General features: G+C 37.4%; 1 protein-coding gene across 1 annotated transcript in view; it reads right to left on the bottom strand.

Annotated features, from left to right (window-relative positions):
• LOC110462105 (peroxisome proliferator-activated receptor delta-like) overlaps positions 1-1445 on the bottom strand; it is a 47108-nt gene extending 45663 nt beyond the window's left edge. The window contains exon 1 of the mRNA XM_021515939.1: positions 1055-1445. Within this exon, the coding sequence (XP_021371614.1) occupies positions 1055-1118 (64 nt within the window). The 5' untranslated portion in view covers positions 1119-1445. The remainder of the gene's footprint in view (positions 1-1054) is intronic.
• Positions 1446-16648: the final 15203 nt, after the last annotated feature.

Genomic DNA, 16648 nt, shown 5'->3' with positions numbered 1-16648 from the left:
GGGGGGGGGGGGGGGGGGGGGGGGGAGATGTCAGGAGGTGGACACACTGGGCTGTTGAGGGGGTAGGAAGAAAGGTGGGCAATTTGGGAACAGGAGTTGGTGAAAAGGAAAGGGCATCACAGGAGTTTGCAGAAGTGGGCTGTTGATTGAGTAGAGGGGGGCGGTAGTTGGAAAAAGTGGGCTGTTGCAGAGGAGGGATAAGGGGTCAGGAGTTTGAAGAAGTGGGTTGTATGGTTGTTGAAGGAAATGGGGTTCATGATGAATTGGGAGTAGGGTTAGGGTCTGTGGTCCACCTTTCAGGGTCTTTGGTCCACCTTTTAGGAATTACAGACACCATACCCTTCTTTTCATTCTTTTCAACCATAAACGTTGGATTCCCTGCTTCAACAAAAAAGTCTCCACAATGGTGGCCGATCGACATAACAATAGTGATGTAGCAAAGCTCTAGAGCTCATGGTTCTTAAGGTGAAGATCAATGTTTAAAGTTTTAACATATTTGCTCCCTAGCCTGTTACCTTGATTTAAGTACGACAAGATAATCTATATGAGGAAACCTCATGATCATTTTGTGATCGTGGGTCCTTCAGTTCTTAAGAAGAAGCTGTTCCTTGAAAGAGTTAACCCATTCACCCCTGTAGTCACATTTGAACCTTACCAAATCAAAGACTGGGCCAGTCCAGTTTAAATATGTAGGGTTGGACGAGTTAAAGGCACTTTGTTGCAGATGACCTAAAAATTATGTTTTGATAATATGAAATATCATTTCGACAACTAAGTATATATTGATAAACATATAAGCTGGAAATAATTAAGTAGCATTCTACTGTACTGTAATAAATTTATGATCATACTGTTGTCAGCAGTCAAAAATGTTAGTGCAGACAGTAAGTTCGTAAAAACGTCAAATTATATTTTTAATTTGATGCAATTGTTTGATTATCATGCACATCGTTAGTAGGATGTCTTACAAGTTTTCTAATTATCAAACAGTTTCAAAAGAGTGAGGTTGGACTGCATACAATAAGGAAAAGAAATACATCAAAAGATATATTACCTTCGTGTTCAAGTTGAAGAGTATACTCCGAAAAAAATCCACGTGGTAAAATGGCTGTCGACATGGCTTGTACGCAATCCTAGGATGTGAGCAAAATACTTGTCACATACATTTCATTGACTTTGGTTTTCCATGACTCTGAATTTGTGGAAATGTTAACATGCATAGTAAATTCATCTACTGCCATACAGCTGAGTCTGTTATTTTTTTAAATACTTTTTATCACTTCAACGTTAAGTTAAACAAGAACTAGTCACTTTTCAGGTTTAATCATACACCTAAATATACATTGCTGGTAGCTATACATTAAACAAGGAACTAGACAACACAGAGAAAGCTAAGAGATTTAGCAAAATTTGTTGCCAATGAACCAAATGTGGCACAATGAGCGTGGCACACATGTGTAGCACACATACACAGTTTCAGTAGAGTAAACAAGCAACAAAGCTAAAGGTACACACACCAGTACACACAACTGCCCACACAGACATGTTGTAATACAAGTGTAAGATGTATATATAGGCAGTCTTAATCAGGGACTTTTAACAGGTCCCCATATCTACACAAGGGTCAATGTACTTTCCCAGATAGAAATGACCAGTCCTGTTGGTCAAGCTAAACAGGTCAGTCCAGGTAACACTGCTGCTAGACTGATAAGCAGCCACTGGCGTGTATATATATATAACACAAAGGGTATTTCAGGTCAGGCTAGATCTAAGAGGGTCACTTCAGGTTAATGTTCCTGTAACCCAAGGTCACTGTTCAACAGATGGACAGAGTGTGACATCCAGGGGCTCCCACGGGCTAATCCTGGCGAATTCATGCAGAATAATTCTCTGTTAGACATAAGTAACCAAGCTAACAAAACATCAGTCCTTAAGTGATATTTTTGTTGTGTTTTATGGGTAACTTTGTATCCAGCCTCAGTAGAACACTGCCGTGTAAACAAACAGTGTTACATACATCAGTAATGTGTAGTCTCCTCGCACTAGTTCACATGACATAGATCTCTACCTGAACTCCTCTGCATGGCTTACACATAATTAACACATTCAAAATATCTCTGAATTGATTGCTAGAAATCAAACCTATAAATTATATCCAGTCAACAATTAGAGTTTGATTCAAATTCAATGCTCAGGCTGCTTGTTCCAGGAGTGATCTGGTCACAGAAACTGGGTCGATGACGTCAGCTTTAATTTCATGGTCAATACCGTTAGTCTATGATACACTACCTAATGTATGCTATTCAGAGTGTTTCTCAGAGCATGACATACCAAGACAGAGGCACATTATGGGTACGCGTTATCGCAGGAAATTTCATCAACAGATTATATTACATTTTTGCAAGAATTATAGGTAGAAAGTGGGTGTAAGAATTAACTACTGATTCTTACTAGTTAAGATAATTATGGTCTTACTAAAATTGCACCCTGTATATATTTGACTGGTATTTGTATTGATGTATACTGGTGACATAGCAATATCTGGGTAATCAATAATGCAACCTCATGCAGTCTTTTGTAACACTACATACACCTCTTCTATACATTCAACAGAAAATTCACAAACGACCAGGCCTACATCGACATATATTCAAAACACTATTCGGTCAAGTTTGTCTGCACTAATACTGAACTCGTTACTTCTACTGGTCTGCTGACTTCATTCACAGACACGTAACTGTAGAGAAGATAAGATAGCTATATATGTTGATCAAAACTACGCTCAAGGACGCAAGCTGTACTTAACAAATGTCCAACCATATAAGTATACTGTTGTCAGCTAGATCCCTGGAGTTAAGGCAGTGATGTAGAAAATAATGTCGAAGGATTGTCTGTTCATATCAAAATCAATAAAGAAGCTAAAATGGGGCGGTTGAATATTTTATGCATAAAATATTCATCTGGCTGAGTATTTCATGGTGGATGAAAATTATATCGGACACCTGTACAGCCATACAGTAAAACGTTCCTGCACTTACAATGCAAGTTAGACTACACTTTATATTTTATTGTATGGTTAAACAGAAACACTTGACAATTTAATATATTTCACCCCTGTGATGTTGAATGTGGGTGAAGTTATATAAAACACCATGACGGCTGTTCACTACTCCAGCTACACCAGACTGAATATCAATCATTCACACTTTTTAGTTCGTTAAAAGAAGATACTTGAAGATTTTGATACATTTGACCCCTGTGACATTGGATAGGAGTCAAGGTCTGCTATTTCTATAAAGGTGATTTAAAAGCCACCCACCCCAGCAATCCTGCCAAATGACTCCAATCTAGCCTCATTGGTCATTTGAAGTTGTTTGAAGTTTTTAACGGGTTTAAATTATCTATGACCTTAGAATTTACAAGTCAATGTTATTCATTTTCACAAAGAAAAAGATAATTTACTCATTCACCCCTGAAGACACATTTGAACTCTTCTAATTTAAGTTTGGAATAGTTCATTATGAAACTTCAGGGGTGAATAAGTTAAGGGTCAAAGTATATGTTTTACATTCAATACCAAATTTGTTTTTGCATTTAGGGCTATATTGTGGTTAGTATACATCCGAAGCTAAATAATACCTTAGAATGTAAGAGCTATTGACAAACGTTTTTCGAAGATATCCACTGAATATTTCAGCAATATAAGAAATATGTAACTTGCTAATAGATAAGTTTAAAAATAGATTATACAAATTACTGCACATGCATACTTCTTTGTCTGTATGGGTGGCAAGTAATGATAACTGGTATGTGCTGTTAGTGTGCTTGCTATAAAGTTTTAAATTTGACCTTGACCCACAAAATAGATCACAGATGTGAGGTGAGTTAATTTGCAAACTGGATCGAAAAGCAAGTGAGCAATACAGATCCATTTGGCCTCTTCTTAATAGAACTGGCTTGTATGACTACTGTGACCTTGAGTGCAAGTCAACGGTGATTCATATTACCACTATAGCCTCATGCCTCAGATTTTGTCATGGTTACTGAAAATTTTAATATTTATTAAAAATAAAGGGCGAGTCAGTGGACTTGCCTTGGGACTAGTAAAGCTAACCTGAGTTTGTATACACATTTAAAAGGTATTTATTTTTATAAAAGTTAATAGCCCATTACCACAACAAAAATAAAGACTGGGCCATGTGGTTTTTAAGAAGAAATGTTTTGTTTAAAGATTATAGGCAAATGGAACAGAACTGGACTGAGTCAATCGTCTGCTACCAGTTAGCTCAAACTGGTAGAGCACCCATGAGGGTCCATGGTTTTAATCCAGGTCTGGCCAGCGCATTCCTCTTTCTCCTGTTCAAAAATTGTTGAGCTGGCCATGCAACCCATGTTTCAAGTACTTAATTGTTGAACTCTCGGGATACCATAACCCGAGTTGTAAATACTAGTAGTGTTGTCTTTTGGGCGAAGACTGAAAAAAAGGGGGAAGGAATGTAGTGGAACTGGACTGGCTTTGATTGTCAGGCGACCTGGTTGCTCGATTGGTAGAGCATCCGTCTAGAGTTTGGGAGGTCCCAGGTTCGAATGCTCCTATTACATAAGGATAAATTTGGTTAAACTCCATATACTTATAAAAAAGCCATTTACTATGTCAGTCATTTAAATAACTACAGTGAAGTTTGGCCCCTCATATAATGATCTAATATTTGTTAAGTGTTCAAGAGATGTGACATGAACAAATGAATGTTTCCATGCCTACATGCCTACATACCTTTCTGCAGTTAAAAGGGATCAGCTACGGCATTTAGAGCTCTTAAAAGGAAGATTTAACAGGTTTTTTTTACCTATTTTGCCCTGATTGAGCCCCTTAATTTGGAGGTTGTGTCCACCATTGGAGCAGATTTGATTCTCTTAGCCTGCCGTATGAGTTCAATGAATACAGTTTTGAACTTTTTTTATTATTATTAAAAATAAAAAATTCAAAATTAACCAATCAAATTGTATAAGAGTTGCCACACAATACACCCTGAGGCCGGTGATGAGGCGAAGAATGGCTCGGTATAGATAGTCTGATCGGTAATGACACCTTCTCTATAATACCTTTGGTAAACACTTCCACGTTGACCTTGTGATTTATCAAAATGTCACCAAGTGTGTGTCCCCAGTAAACATTGGGTCATGTGGCCGATAACACGGTCTGAACTGTCGGACAGCAAACTTTGGACTTTGCCAGCCCAAGTTCATGTCTGACAATATTCAACTGATAATCAAGATTTTAAAATCAAAACAAGAGCTGTTGGAGAACAACACAGCTTTCCTATTTGAGGAATAATTAAAAAGTCCAAAGTCCAAACAAAGCCAAAATTTTACAAAAGTGATTTCTGATATTTTTTTGTGTATTTAAATTCTTAAGATTATATTGATGAAATGTGATTTAGGTCCACAAGTACACTTCTTCTTTGCTTGCACATTCCAAGCATCTTATTCTATGTTTCCAAATGAGTCAATGCTTCATGGTTATCGTCTCTTCCTTATATTGGATGAAGAAAACCTGAACATTGAGCAATGACTTATTTGGCAAGCTTGGATGAAGAAAACCTGGACATTGAGCAATGACTTATATGGCAAGCTTGGATGAAGAAAACCTGACCATTGAGCAGTGACTTATTTGGCAAGCTTGGATGAAGAAAACCTGGACATTGAGCAATGACTTATATGGCAAGCTTGGATGAAGAAAACCTGACCATTGAGCGATGACTTATTTGGCAAGCTTGGATGAAGAAAACCTGACCATTGAGCGATGACTTATTTGGCAAGCTTGGATGAAGAAAACCCGACCATTGAACAATGACTTATTTGGCAAGCTTTGATGAAGAAAACCTGACCATTGTGCAATAACTTATTTGGCAAGCTTGGATGAAGAAAACCTGACCATTGTGCAATGACTTATTTGGCAAGCTTGGATGAAGAAATCCTGACCATTGAGCGATGACTTATTTGGCAAGCTTGGATGAAGAAAACCCGACCATTGAACAATGACTTATTTGGCAAGCTTTGATGAAGAAAACCTGACAAATGAGCAATGACTTATTTAGCAAGCTTGGATGAAGAAAACCTGACCATTGAGCAATGACTCATTTGGCAAGCTTGGATGAAGAAAACCTGACAAATGAGCAATGACTTATTTGGCAAGCTTTGATGAAGAAAACCTGACAAATGAGCAATGACTTATTTAGCAAGCTTGGATGAAGAAAACCTGACCATTGAGCAATGACTTATTGGGCAAGCGTGGATGAATAAAACCTGACCATTGAGCAGTGACTTATTTGGCGAGCTTGGATGAAGAAAACCTGACCATTGAGCAATGACTTATTGGGCAAGCGTGGATGAATAAAACCTGACCATTGAGCAGTGACTTATTTGGCAAGCTTGGATGAAGAAAAACTGACGAATGAGCAATGACTTATTTGGCAAGCTTGGATGAAGAAATCCTGACCATTGAGCGATGACTTATTTGGCAAGCTTGGATGAAGAAAACCTGGACATTGAGCAATGACTTATATGGCAAGCTTGGATGAAGAAAACCCGACCATTGAACAATGACTTATTTGGCAAGCTTTGATGAAGAAAACCTGACAAATGAGCAATGACTTATTTAGCAAGCTTGGATGAAGAAAACCTGACCATTGTGCAATAACTTATTTGGCAAGCTTGGATGAAGAAAACCTGACAAATGAGCAATGACTTATTTGGCAAGCTTTGATGAAGAAAACCTGACAAATGAGCAATGACTTATTTAGCAAGCTTGGATGAAGAAAACCTGACCATTGAGCAGTGACTTATTTGGCGAGCTTGGATGAAGAAAACCTGACCATTGAGCAGTGACTTATTTGGCGAGCTTGGATGAAGAAAACCTGACCATTGAGCAGTGACTTATTTGGCGAGCTTGGATGAAGAAAACCTGACCATTGAGCAATGACTTATTGGGCAAGCGTGGATGAATAAAACCTGACCATTGAGCAGTGACTTATTTGGCGAGCTTGGATGAAGAAAACCTGACCATTGAGCAATGACTCATTTGGCAAGAATAGAAGAAGAAAGCATGACCATTGAGCACTGATTCAACATGCAAATATATGGGATATTGACTGGATGGATTATAATTGTCAATTAAGTTAGCTCTATTGGAAATTGAGACCTAGCTCAACATGTAAGCTTAATGCATACTTCCCAAGAACCACAGAACTGATAATTCCACGTCAGGAAGGTCTTGGTACCACCCTTTGGATGAAGGTGAAAAAGACAGTAATCTACATTTTTTTTCGTGTTAACCTTCATTTCTGACACCTCTGTGTTCCGGAGATCTATTACCATATCAAATAGAACTCTTGACATAACAGGTTTTCATTAATTTTCTTTTCAAATATATCTGCATTTACCAGGTAAATCAATTTATTGATTCTTAAAACAATCTTCTTTCTTACTATTTCTCCTTCACTTAATTATGTTTCTTTTGTGTGGGATAATTACCATAATGTACAGAGTTTTTAAGTGCAACAATATGTTCACAACAATACTACAAGCTGGATGGATGAACAATGACACCTTCACGCTTTCATTTGAAATAATACTTTTGTCAGAACAAACAAAGGACCTCGGTGGCCAAGTGGTTCAGGCGTCTGACATTCTGCTACCACTAGCCCTCCACCACTGGGTCGTAGTGGCCGAGTGGTTCAGGCGTCCAATATTCTGCCACCACCAGCCTTCCACCACTGGGTCGTGGTGGTCGAGTGGTTCAGGCGTCTGACGTTCTGCTACCACTAGCCCTCCACCACTGGGTCGCGGTGGCCAAGTGGTTCAGGCGTCTGACATTCTGCTACCACAAGCCCTCCACCACTGGGTCGTGGTGGCCGAGTGGTTCAGGCGTCGGACATTCTGCTACCACTAGCCCTCCACCACTGGGTCGTAGTGGCCGAGTGGTTCAGGCGTCCAATATTCTGCCACCACTAGCCTTCCACCACTGGGTCGTGGTGGTCGAGTGGTTCAGGCGTCTGACGTTCTGCTACCACTAGCCCTCCACCACTGGGTCGTGGTGGCCGAGTGGTTCAGGCGTCTGACATTCTACTACCACTAGCCCTCCACCACTGGGTCGCGGGTTTGAGGCTTACGTGTGTTGGTGGTTTTTCTCTGGGAACTTCGGCTTTCCTCCAACACCTAAACCTGGCACGTCCTTAAATGATCATAGCTGCTAATAGGACATAAAACACAATCAAACCAAACCAACAAAAAGGAAGACAAACAAACAAACAAGAGGTCCAATGGGCCAGCATTGCTCACCTATTCATCTCCAATCCCAATACCTTCAAAGAGGCTAAATATCATTTTCTTGATAATTTAACTTTTATTTGAAGAATTTAGTTGTGCTCATGAGACCTTCAACATTATCTAGGTCATTGACTTGAGAAACCTGTAAACCCCTTTTGCACATCTTCATATCACATTGTATTGTCATGTCAAATTTCCGTAAAGATAAATCTTTTGGATTCGGAGATAATAATCGTTCCATTCCCACCCACTCTGCATGGTCTAATTTGAGCAATAGAGACCCTGACCTTAAAAACATATCACATTTATCACCATGTCAAATTTCAGAAAGAAGATTAGTCTTTGGGATTATGAGATAATCTCCAGAAATGAAAATCTAGATGAACAGACAGACAAACAGACAACATGATTTACTGTACAGGGCATCCACATTTACAAATCTGTGGTTTACTTTTTTCTATTGTTGCAGACAACAGAAAAAGGAAAAAACAACTACTTTGTTTTGCCTTATATCAAAAATACAACACACATTCAAAAAGCGTCAAATTAATTTGAAATATTTCCAAATATAACAACTTATGTGCAAACGTTGCACATAACATGCTACAATTGTGTTAATCTACATATATTATTAACAAACAAACCAATATTGGTCAAATTTAACATCGAAAAATGATGACAAGAGCCCGTGGGGCCTTAATAGCTCACCTGGTATTTTAGTTTTCAATTTAAAACCTGCTGAGTACCATACAGGTTTATCGAAGGAGTACAAGAAACAAAGTTGCAAGAAGAACTACATATAAATCTGTTTTGGTGGGAAAGACACATCTTCCATTTATATATATTCTATTCCCTTTGCCCAAAGATTCTCTAGAACAAGTGTGGTTAAAATCCCTTCAACGGTACAGAAGGAGAAGGATCTTTAATGTTTTCCTCTATTTCCCCTAATGGGCCCCACTCTTTTGTCCCTAAGCATGCTTCAGACTGCATTTGGTTTAAATCCCTTCACTTGTATAGTAGGAGAAAAAAAATCCTCTATTTCCCCTATTGGGCCCCGCCCCTATGCTCCCAGAGGGGCCACACCCTCCATTTATACACACTTGAGGCTCCGTTGTCCAACGATGCCCCAGAACAAAATTGGTCAAAATCCTTCTATAGGTTGAGAAAAAGAAAATTTTGAAAGATTTACATATTTTTCCCCTATTTGGCCCCACCCCTTCGAGCCAGGTGAGCTAATAAACTGATGTTAATTAACATTATATTCAGTGTGACTTAAGGTAAAGGTAGAACTTTGAATTTACCTGATAAAGGTCAACTGAGCTACATGATATCTCATGAACGATGCAGATACAACGATTGATCACTTAGGAAGTTATGAATTACTATCAAATTTCCTCGATATTTATTACCACAACCCAATATCTGTTAGTTTAGCTGATTGATTTAATCGTTAATTAATTCACCTCATGTGTCACAGATAAGTAAAATTATACTCATGAAAAGAATAAAGAGGAATTAACCCTTTCACCACTGTAGACCATAATGGACTCATCCATATCAATGCATATAAAAGTCTACTAAAGTTACAGAGGGGTGAAAGGGTTAAGGTGGTTTCTTTTCACTAACAGTAACAAGACCTGATCCAAATGTTAGTCTGTGTGCTTCAGGTTACTGTTTTGTACAATTTCCTAATTGCTTTAAGTTTTGATATGTATATTAAATAGCTCACACAACAAAGCCGAGTTTTACCATCATTCGAGACACTGGTGACGCTTACCTCAAGACAAACTCTGATATATAGACATGTACAACGGTATACTCGGCCATCATTAGAAGTTCTCATGGAAATAGAATTCAGCCATTGTAGGCAACACATTTTATATGAGATGCTCGGGACAAAGTGATATTTTTTTAACAAAGGGTTGTATGCCTGTAATAATTATGAAGGGAACATGAGTCTTTTTGTAAATGTGACAGTCAGCCATCAGAGATATCCTCACATACAAAATTTGACATTGTAGGTGAAAAAGTATATGAGATTCATGCTCCGGACAAAGCTGCACATTGATGCACTGACTGACTTACTGACGGTTTGGTTTTGTTTTGTTTTGTTTAACGTCCATTAACAGCTAAGGTCATTTAAGGATGTGCCTCAATGTGTGTAGTGTATGTGTGCTTGCGTGTGTGCGTGCAGGAGACAGGGTATGTAGGTGTGCTTGCCTCCTTGTGATATCGCGGATCCGATGACGACTTTATAGTACTATCTCACTGAAATATCATGCTTAAGGCACCCAGCACAGCATTCTGCCCGGTCACATTATACTGACAACAGGTGAACCAGTTGGTGCCATTCCCCTTAATGCTGAACGTTAAGCAGGGAATAAGAACTACCATATACGTATATGTATAGTCATTAAATCCTGGAGATTTCAGGCACAGAACCATGAGGTCTACTGGGTTTTACAGCATTTAAACGCTGCTGTGCTCCTTATTGCATATTTTGGGGCAACTCTTAAAGAAAGTATTGGTTGTCTATGTCAAATGAAAAGTTATAATGTTTGTAGGTGGATACTTACAGCAAACTTTCACTTTTCTTTATAAAAACAAGAGGCCCAAAGGGCCTGTATCGCTCACCTGAATATTTAAGCAGTCATAGCAATATATTCTCATTAAATAGTATATTGCACTACAAATATTTCCCTCGAAAACTTTGTTGGCTCCATCTGCTAAACTACCAGCCAAATATTATCATAAGATTCTGTGGTTTTTGGTTCTTCTTCAGAAGTTGTTTGACATTTTTTTTTTCCTGCGACCTTGTAAGTAGGTCAATGCCATTTTCCTTCTCAAACTTTGTTAGCTCTATCCCAAGAAGCTACCAGCCAAATCTTATAAATCCATTCCTTTTGGTTCTTCAGAACAAATCTTTTGAAATGATGTTGACCTCTGTGACCTTAAAAGTAGGTTGAGGTCATTTTCATTTGCAAACGTTGGTGAGCTCTATCCCAGTAAGCCACCAGCCAAATACAAAGATTCCATACCTTTTAGTTCTTCTTCAGAAGGAGTCGTTTAAAGAGTTTGACATATTTAACCCTGTGTCCTTGAAAGTGGGTCAAGGTCATTTTCATTCTCCAACTTTGTTGGGCTCTATCCCAGGAAGCCACCAGCCAAATTTTCAGTTCTTCAGCAGACTGGCGGACGACGGATGCCGCACCATGACATCAGCTCACTAGCTTGCCCTTTGGCCTAAAAATAGCCTTAAATACATAATAAAGGTTTCTTAAGTTTAGTAAATTTTCCAAAGATGTTTGGCAAGTTTTTGGTTGTGTAAAATGAATTTTTGAAAACAACGAGAGGCCCAATGGGCCTGCATCGCTCACCTGGTATTTATCTCACAGTTGTAACCTTAAAAGTGGACTATAGGCTACAGGCAAAAAAATCAGTGTCTTGACTTCAAGTCATTCAGAAAAACCTGTTAAATGATTAAAACATGTTTGACCCCTGTGACCTTGAAAGTCAACATGGACATTAAGTTGAACAAAGTTCATAGCCCTTCCTCCCAGAATGCCACTTGCCAAATATCACCATCTTATATACCTTTTGTTTATTAAGATGACTTTTACAGATTTATGCACTATGGACCAGATGTGACAATGAAAGTGTGTCAAGGTCATTCACATCAATGAGCAATCACCCTGTAAGCTTCAGTTATTCAGAAGAATTCGTTGAAAGGTTTCAAAATATTTGACCCCTGTGACCTTGAATATGGGCAAAGGTCATTGATTTGAACAAACTTTGTAGCCCTTCATTCCAACATCCTGCTGGCCAAATATCATTACCCTGAAGTTTTGGGTTATTCAGAAGAAGTTGTTTAAAGATTTCAACATATTTGACCCCTGTGACCTTGAATATGGGTGAAGATCATTCATTTGAACAGACTTGGTAGCCCTTTATCCAAGCATGCGACTGGTCAAATATCAACACCCTATACCTCTTGGTTATTTAGAAGAGATTGTTTAAAAGTTTAAACATATTTGACCCCCCTGTGACCTTGAATATGGTTGAAGGTTATTCATTGGAACCAACTTGGTAGTGCTTCATCCTAGCATGTTATTGGCCAAATATCATCATCCTGGGCCTCCTGGTTATTCAGAAGAAGTTGTTTAAAGATTTTAACATATTTGACCCCTGTGACCTTGAAAATGGGCACAGGTCACTCATTTGAACAAACTTGGTAGCCCTTCATTCCAGCATGCTACTGGCCGAATATTATCAGCCTGGGCCTCTTGGTTATACAGGAGAAGTTGTTTAAAATAAAAAGTTGATGCCGGATGAACGACAGACGCTGCACCATGCACCATGCCATAAGCTCACTTGGCCAGGTGAGCTAAAAAAAACCTAAAAAAACACACAAGTTACCTGCACTATCTGCTCTATGGTGGTTTATGGGCCTTGTCTACAAGCACCTGTTTTGTTGAGCACCACATGATTTGCATGCGAGGTAATTATGAAAGTTTATTGAAGTCACAAAAGTCTGTTTTTGAATACAAGAGCCCAATTAACCTGTATTATTCAACGATATTAGAAGCTGCTTTACAAACACATCTCACATTTGTGACCTTAAAATGGATCTATGTCAAATATAAACAAAGAAACTTACGGTAATTGCAAGAAAATTATGAAATAGATAGGGTAGATATTAACTTAAGTATGATGGCCAAATCACAAACGCCTTCATTAAGGCATGTCTTCTTTCACTGTGCCTGTAGTTATAAAAAAATACATTAAGGAGAAGTTGCACTCACATGTAGTTTCTTCCATAAGTGCGGTATCTTCATGTTTGGATATTATTTTTTATTTGTATCAGATTATTGTCTATTTCCAAATGTGTCTTTCTAAAAAGGGTTAAAAATCACAATTCATCTTGAATTTCAACTCAAGCCAGTAATTATTTATTATAATATGTATAATTGCAATAGTTTGAAATATACATGTACACTTGCTGCCTTTGAGCGAATGCAATGAATATTCATTACATATTATAAATACATTAAACATGCCTATATTTCATGTTTAAGAGACATTATATCTGTACCAATCTGTCATACAGCATTATATTGTAACATGACAATTAGGGTCACTGAGTTGTCACTGACTATTAGCTTAAGGAACCCCATCCCAGGCAGAGCAAAACACTAAAGAATTCCACTGTCGTTTTTCAGTGATAAGAGTCACCTGCCCCTGATTACCATTTCGACAATGTTGTTATCTTCCCTTGAATAGATTTTGTTTGAATAACGTTTTGACTACAGAGTTGTTTCCCTTGCATGAAAAATCTCCAATCGCAAAAGTGGGGGGGAAAAAGCTGTCGTAACGATGTAAACAACGTCGTCGTGCAGTCATGGCCAATACGCAAGCCCGACGTAAAAACGGACGTTTTAAATGTAAACTAAACGTTTTAACTGACAATAATAACAACAACGATGTCCAATATCAACTGCTAGACCACGACTATGCGACGAAACAAAGTGACACTCGTTGACACATTGAAGAGACGCTGACTACTGAGGCCCCTACTACTGACAATTTGACTGATGACCCGACACCGACGTCCGATGAGGATCCTCCAGCATTAGTGATCACGAATACGCCAATAACTTTTTAACCTGGTCACAGGGTAGAAGAGTGGTTAAACTTGCGGTGTTATCTGAATACCTGGACCAGAATGGTTGTAAGGAATGCGGTACTAGGCTACGGTTGTGCAATACCCAACAGGAAAGACATTTTGGCCTGGGAGTATTTTACACATACAAGTAAGTGTATCACACGACATCACAATAGTCAGGCTTATATTTTATATTTGTTATTATATGCCCAATAGGCCTATATTTCAAGTTCCTTTTTTATATTACATACAACAGTGTTATTTTTACAATGTGATATCTTTATACTGCAATACCGACTATGTTGTTATCTGTACATAATGTAAAAGTTTATTATTGTTGTATAGTGTGATTTTTTATACCACAACATAGTATGATATTTGTACAGTATGTAGAAATGTATTATTGTTGCATAAAGTATATGGAACTTTGTTATTGTTGTTCATTGTGACATTTTTGCTATGACACAGAAAAGTACATTGTTTGTTATAATGTTATTCATACACAATGTGCAATTCGTTTTATATGGTTATTACATTTGAAGTAATTTCGTTGGTTGGTAATGCCTACTGTATTATATATGACTTCTTGGGATTTAGAATTATTATTGGTACAAACGTAAGAATGTCTCTCTTTTTTTGTTTAGTTTTTTTGTATCTTTATAATTATTTTGTGGAATAAGTAAGTCTGCAAGATATTTATTTTTTGTCACCTATATTTTCTTTTCGTTGTCCTAAACGTGTTGCATTGGCACTCAGAATTTTATTGATTCATGTAATGGGCACTTGTGTTTGCTTTGGTATTATTGTTAGAAATTGCTCAGTTTTTGTGTTTTGTTCATCAGTATTTATGTGTTATATTTCTAATAAACCATTGTTGCATTAAATGATATATATTTTGTTTCATTTTGTTCAATTGATTTATTTTTTTTTAAATTAAAATTTCAAAATTTCCCACATAATCTGAAGAAACTCTCACAAGGTATGGGTTATTGTTCAGAAATGATTTGCTTATGCAATAGCGATGCGGTAGAAAAAACATCAATGCCTCATTACATTTTTTAGGCGGAGGGACGGGGATCCTTAAGCATGCTCATGGCTGTAATATTTCACTGGAAATTTTGCACTTATTTGACCTTAAGGACTTCTTAATACACATGTTTTTCTTGTCGTTTGTTTGTGTCATTCGTGTTGTCATTTCCGTATTGCGTATCAGGCATTTCAATGCCATAGTGTAAATGATAGTAACACCGGGTAAACAATAGCACACTTTTGTGTCGAGATGATACATAATGTATGCATAATCACACGTACTTCAAGAATAAAGATTCCGATACAATGAGAATTCAAAGTAACACATTTTAGGATCAGTAACGCTAATGTTAACAGGGGACAAATGATGGTTGATAGAAAAACCATGATTACGTAAGCTATGCTGAAGGTCACTGTACCAGGTGAGATAATGAATGTTTGAAAATGCCTGAGTTTATGAATATTCACGTATTCATATATAATCAAGAAGTAACCCAGACATCGTCTGGCATGCAAAGGTCTAAATAAATCGCTGTTGTTAATTCAGGTAATGGGTTGTATCCTTGTCGTGAACTTCATGTACTTAGATCTGAAGTTTTCAAGTTTCTCTGGACTTCTAAGATCTGATGTTTAATTTGAATGCAATTGATATGTAGAGTTATTATTTATTTAGAGCGTCAAAGCCCTGATAGATTTAACAATCACACAAACATAACCCAACAAGGGAATGACAATTATGACTCGAGAAACTTATTAGTACATGTAGTATCATTATGTAAATTGTGTGATTTAGGTTTATAAACTGATTGGTTGAAACAATATGTCAACAAAACATATCAGACAATCAATCTCAACCTGCTGAATAACAATTATTTACTATGTAAAAAAACTTTTAAAAAGTAACCAAGCTATAAATGTACAGAGCAGATTAATGATATTAAATCACCAGCCTCTACTACTACAGCCAAGTTTAAATGTTATAGTCACATTGTAATCTAGCTGCAATGCTAAGGAAAAAAACTTATTTCTTGGTGTGGATTATGAAAATAATAATAAAACAATATAATTTACAAAAAGCAAAAATAAAACATTTAGAATGCAAGTTGTTAGTTTTATTTAGCATATGCGTGATTGAATACCACTTGTCCCCATATGAAGTTTGGCACAAAATGTCATATTAAAGTAGAGATCGCAAAAAAATGAGCAGTTTTATTTTACAAATTCAATGATTTCATTACATTCTCTATACAAAAGAAAAAAATCTTCCTCTTCACTTCTCCTCTTGTTTGTTAGTAACTTGTATTTAATGGCATGATTCATTTATCTCATTTAAGTTATTTTGTGGTAAAGTATCAATAAAAACATTTTTTCCTTTCAACAGTCGTATACCTCACCCAAACCCTAACTATACCTAACTATATACCCATAAAAACATCACTTTCAGCAGTCGTATACCTAACTATACCCATAAAAACATCACTTTCAGCAGTCGTATACCTAACTATACCCATAAAAACATCACTTTCAGCAGTCGTATACCTAACTATACCCATAAAAACATCACTTTCAGCAGTCGTATACCTAACTATACCCATGAAAACATCACTTTCAGCAGTCGTATACCTAACT

This window comes from Mizuhopecten yessoensis, unplaced genomic scaffold (assembly GCF_002113885.1).
Source record: "Mizuhopecten yessoensis strain PY_sf001 unplaced genomic scaffold, ASM211388v2 scaffold10749, whole genome shotgun sequence".
Lineage (NCBI taxonomy): Eukaryota > Metazoa > Mollusca > Bivalvia > Pectinida > Pectinidae > Mizuhopecten > Mizuhopecten yessoensis.
Note: the sequence above shows the minus strand (reverse complement) of the source record. Positions and strands in the feature narration are given on the sequence as shown.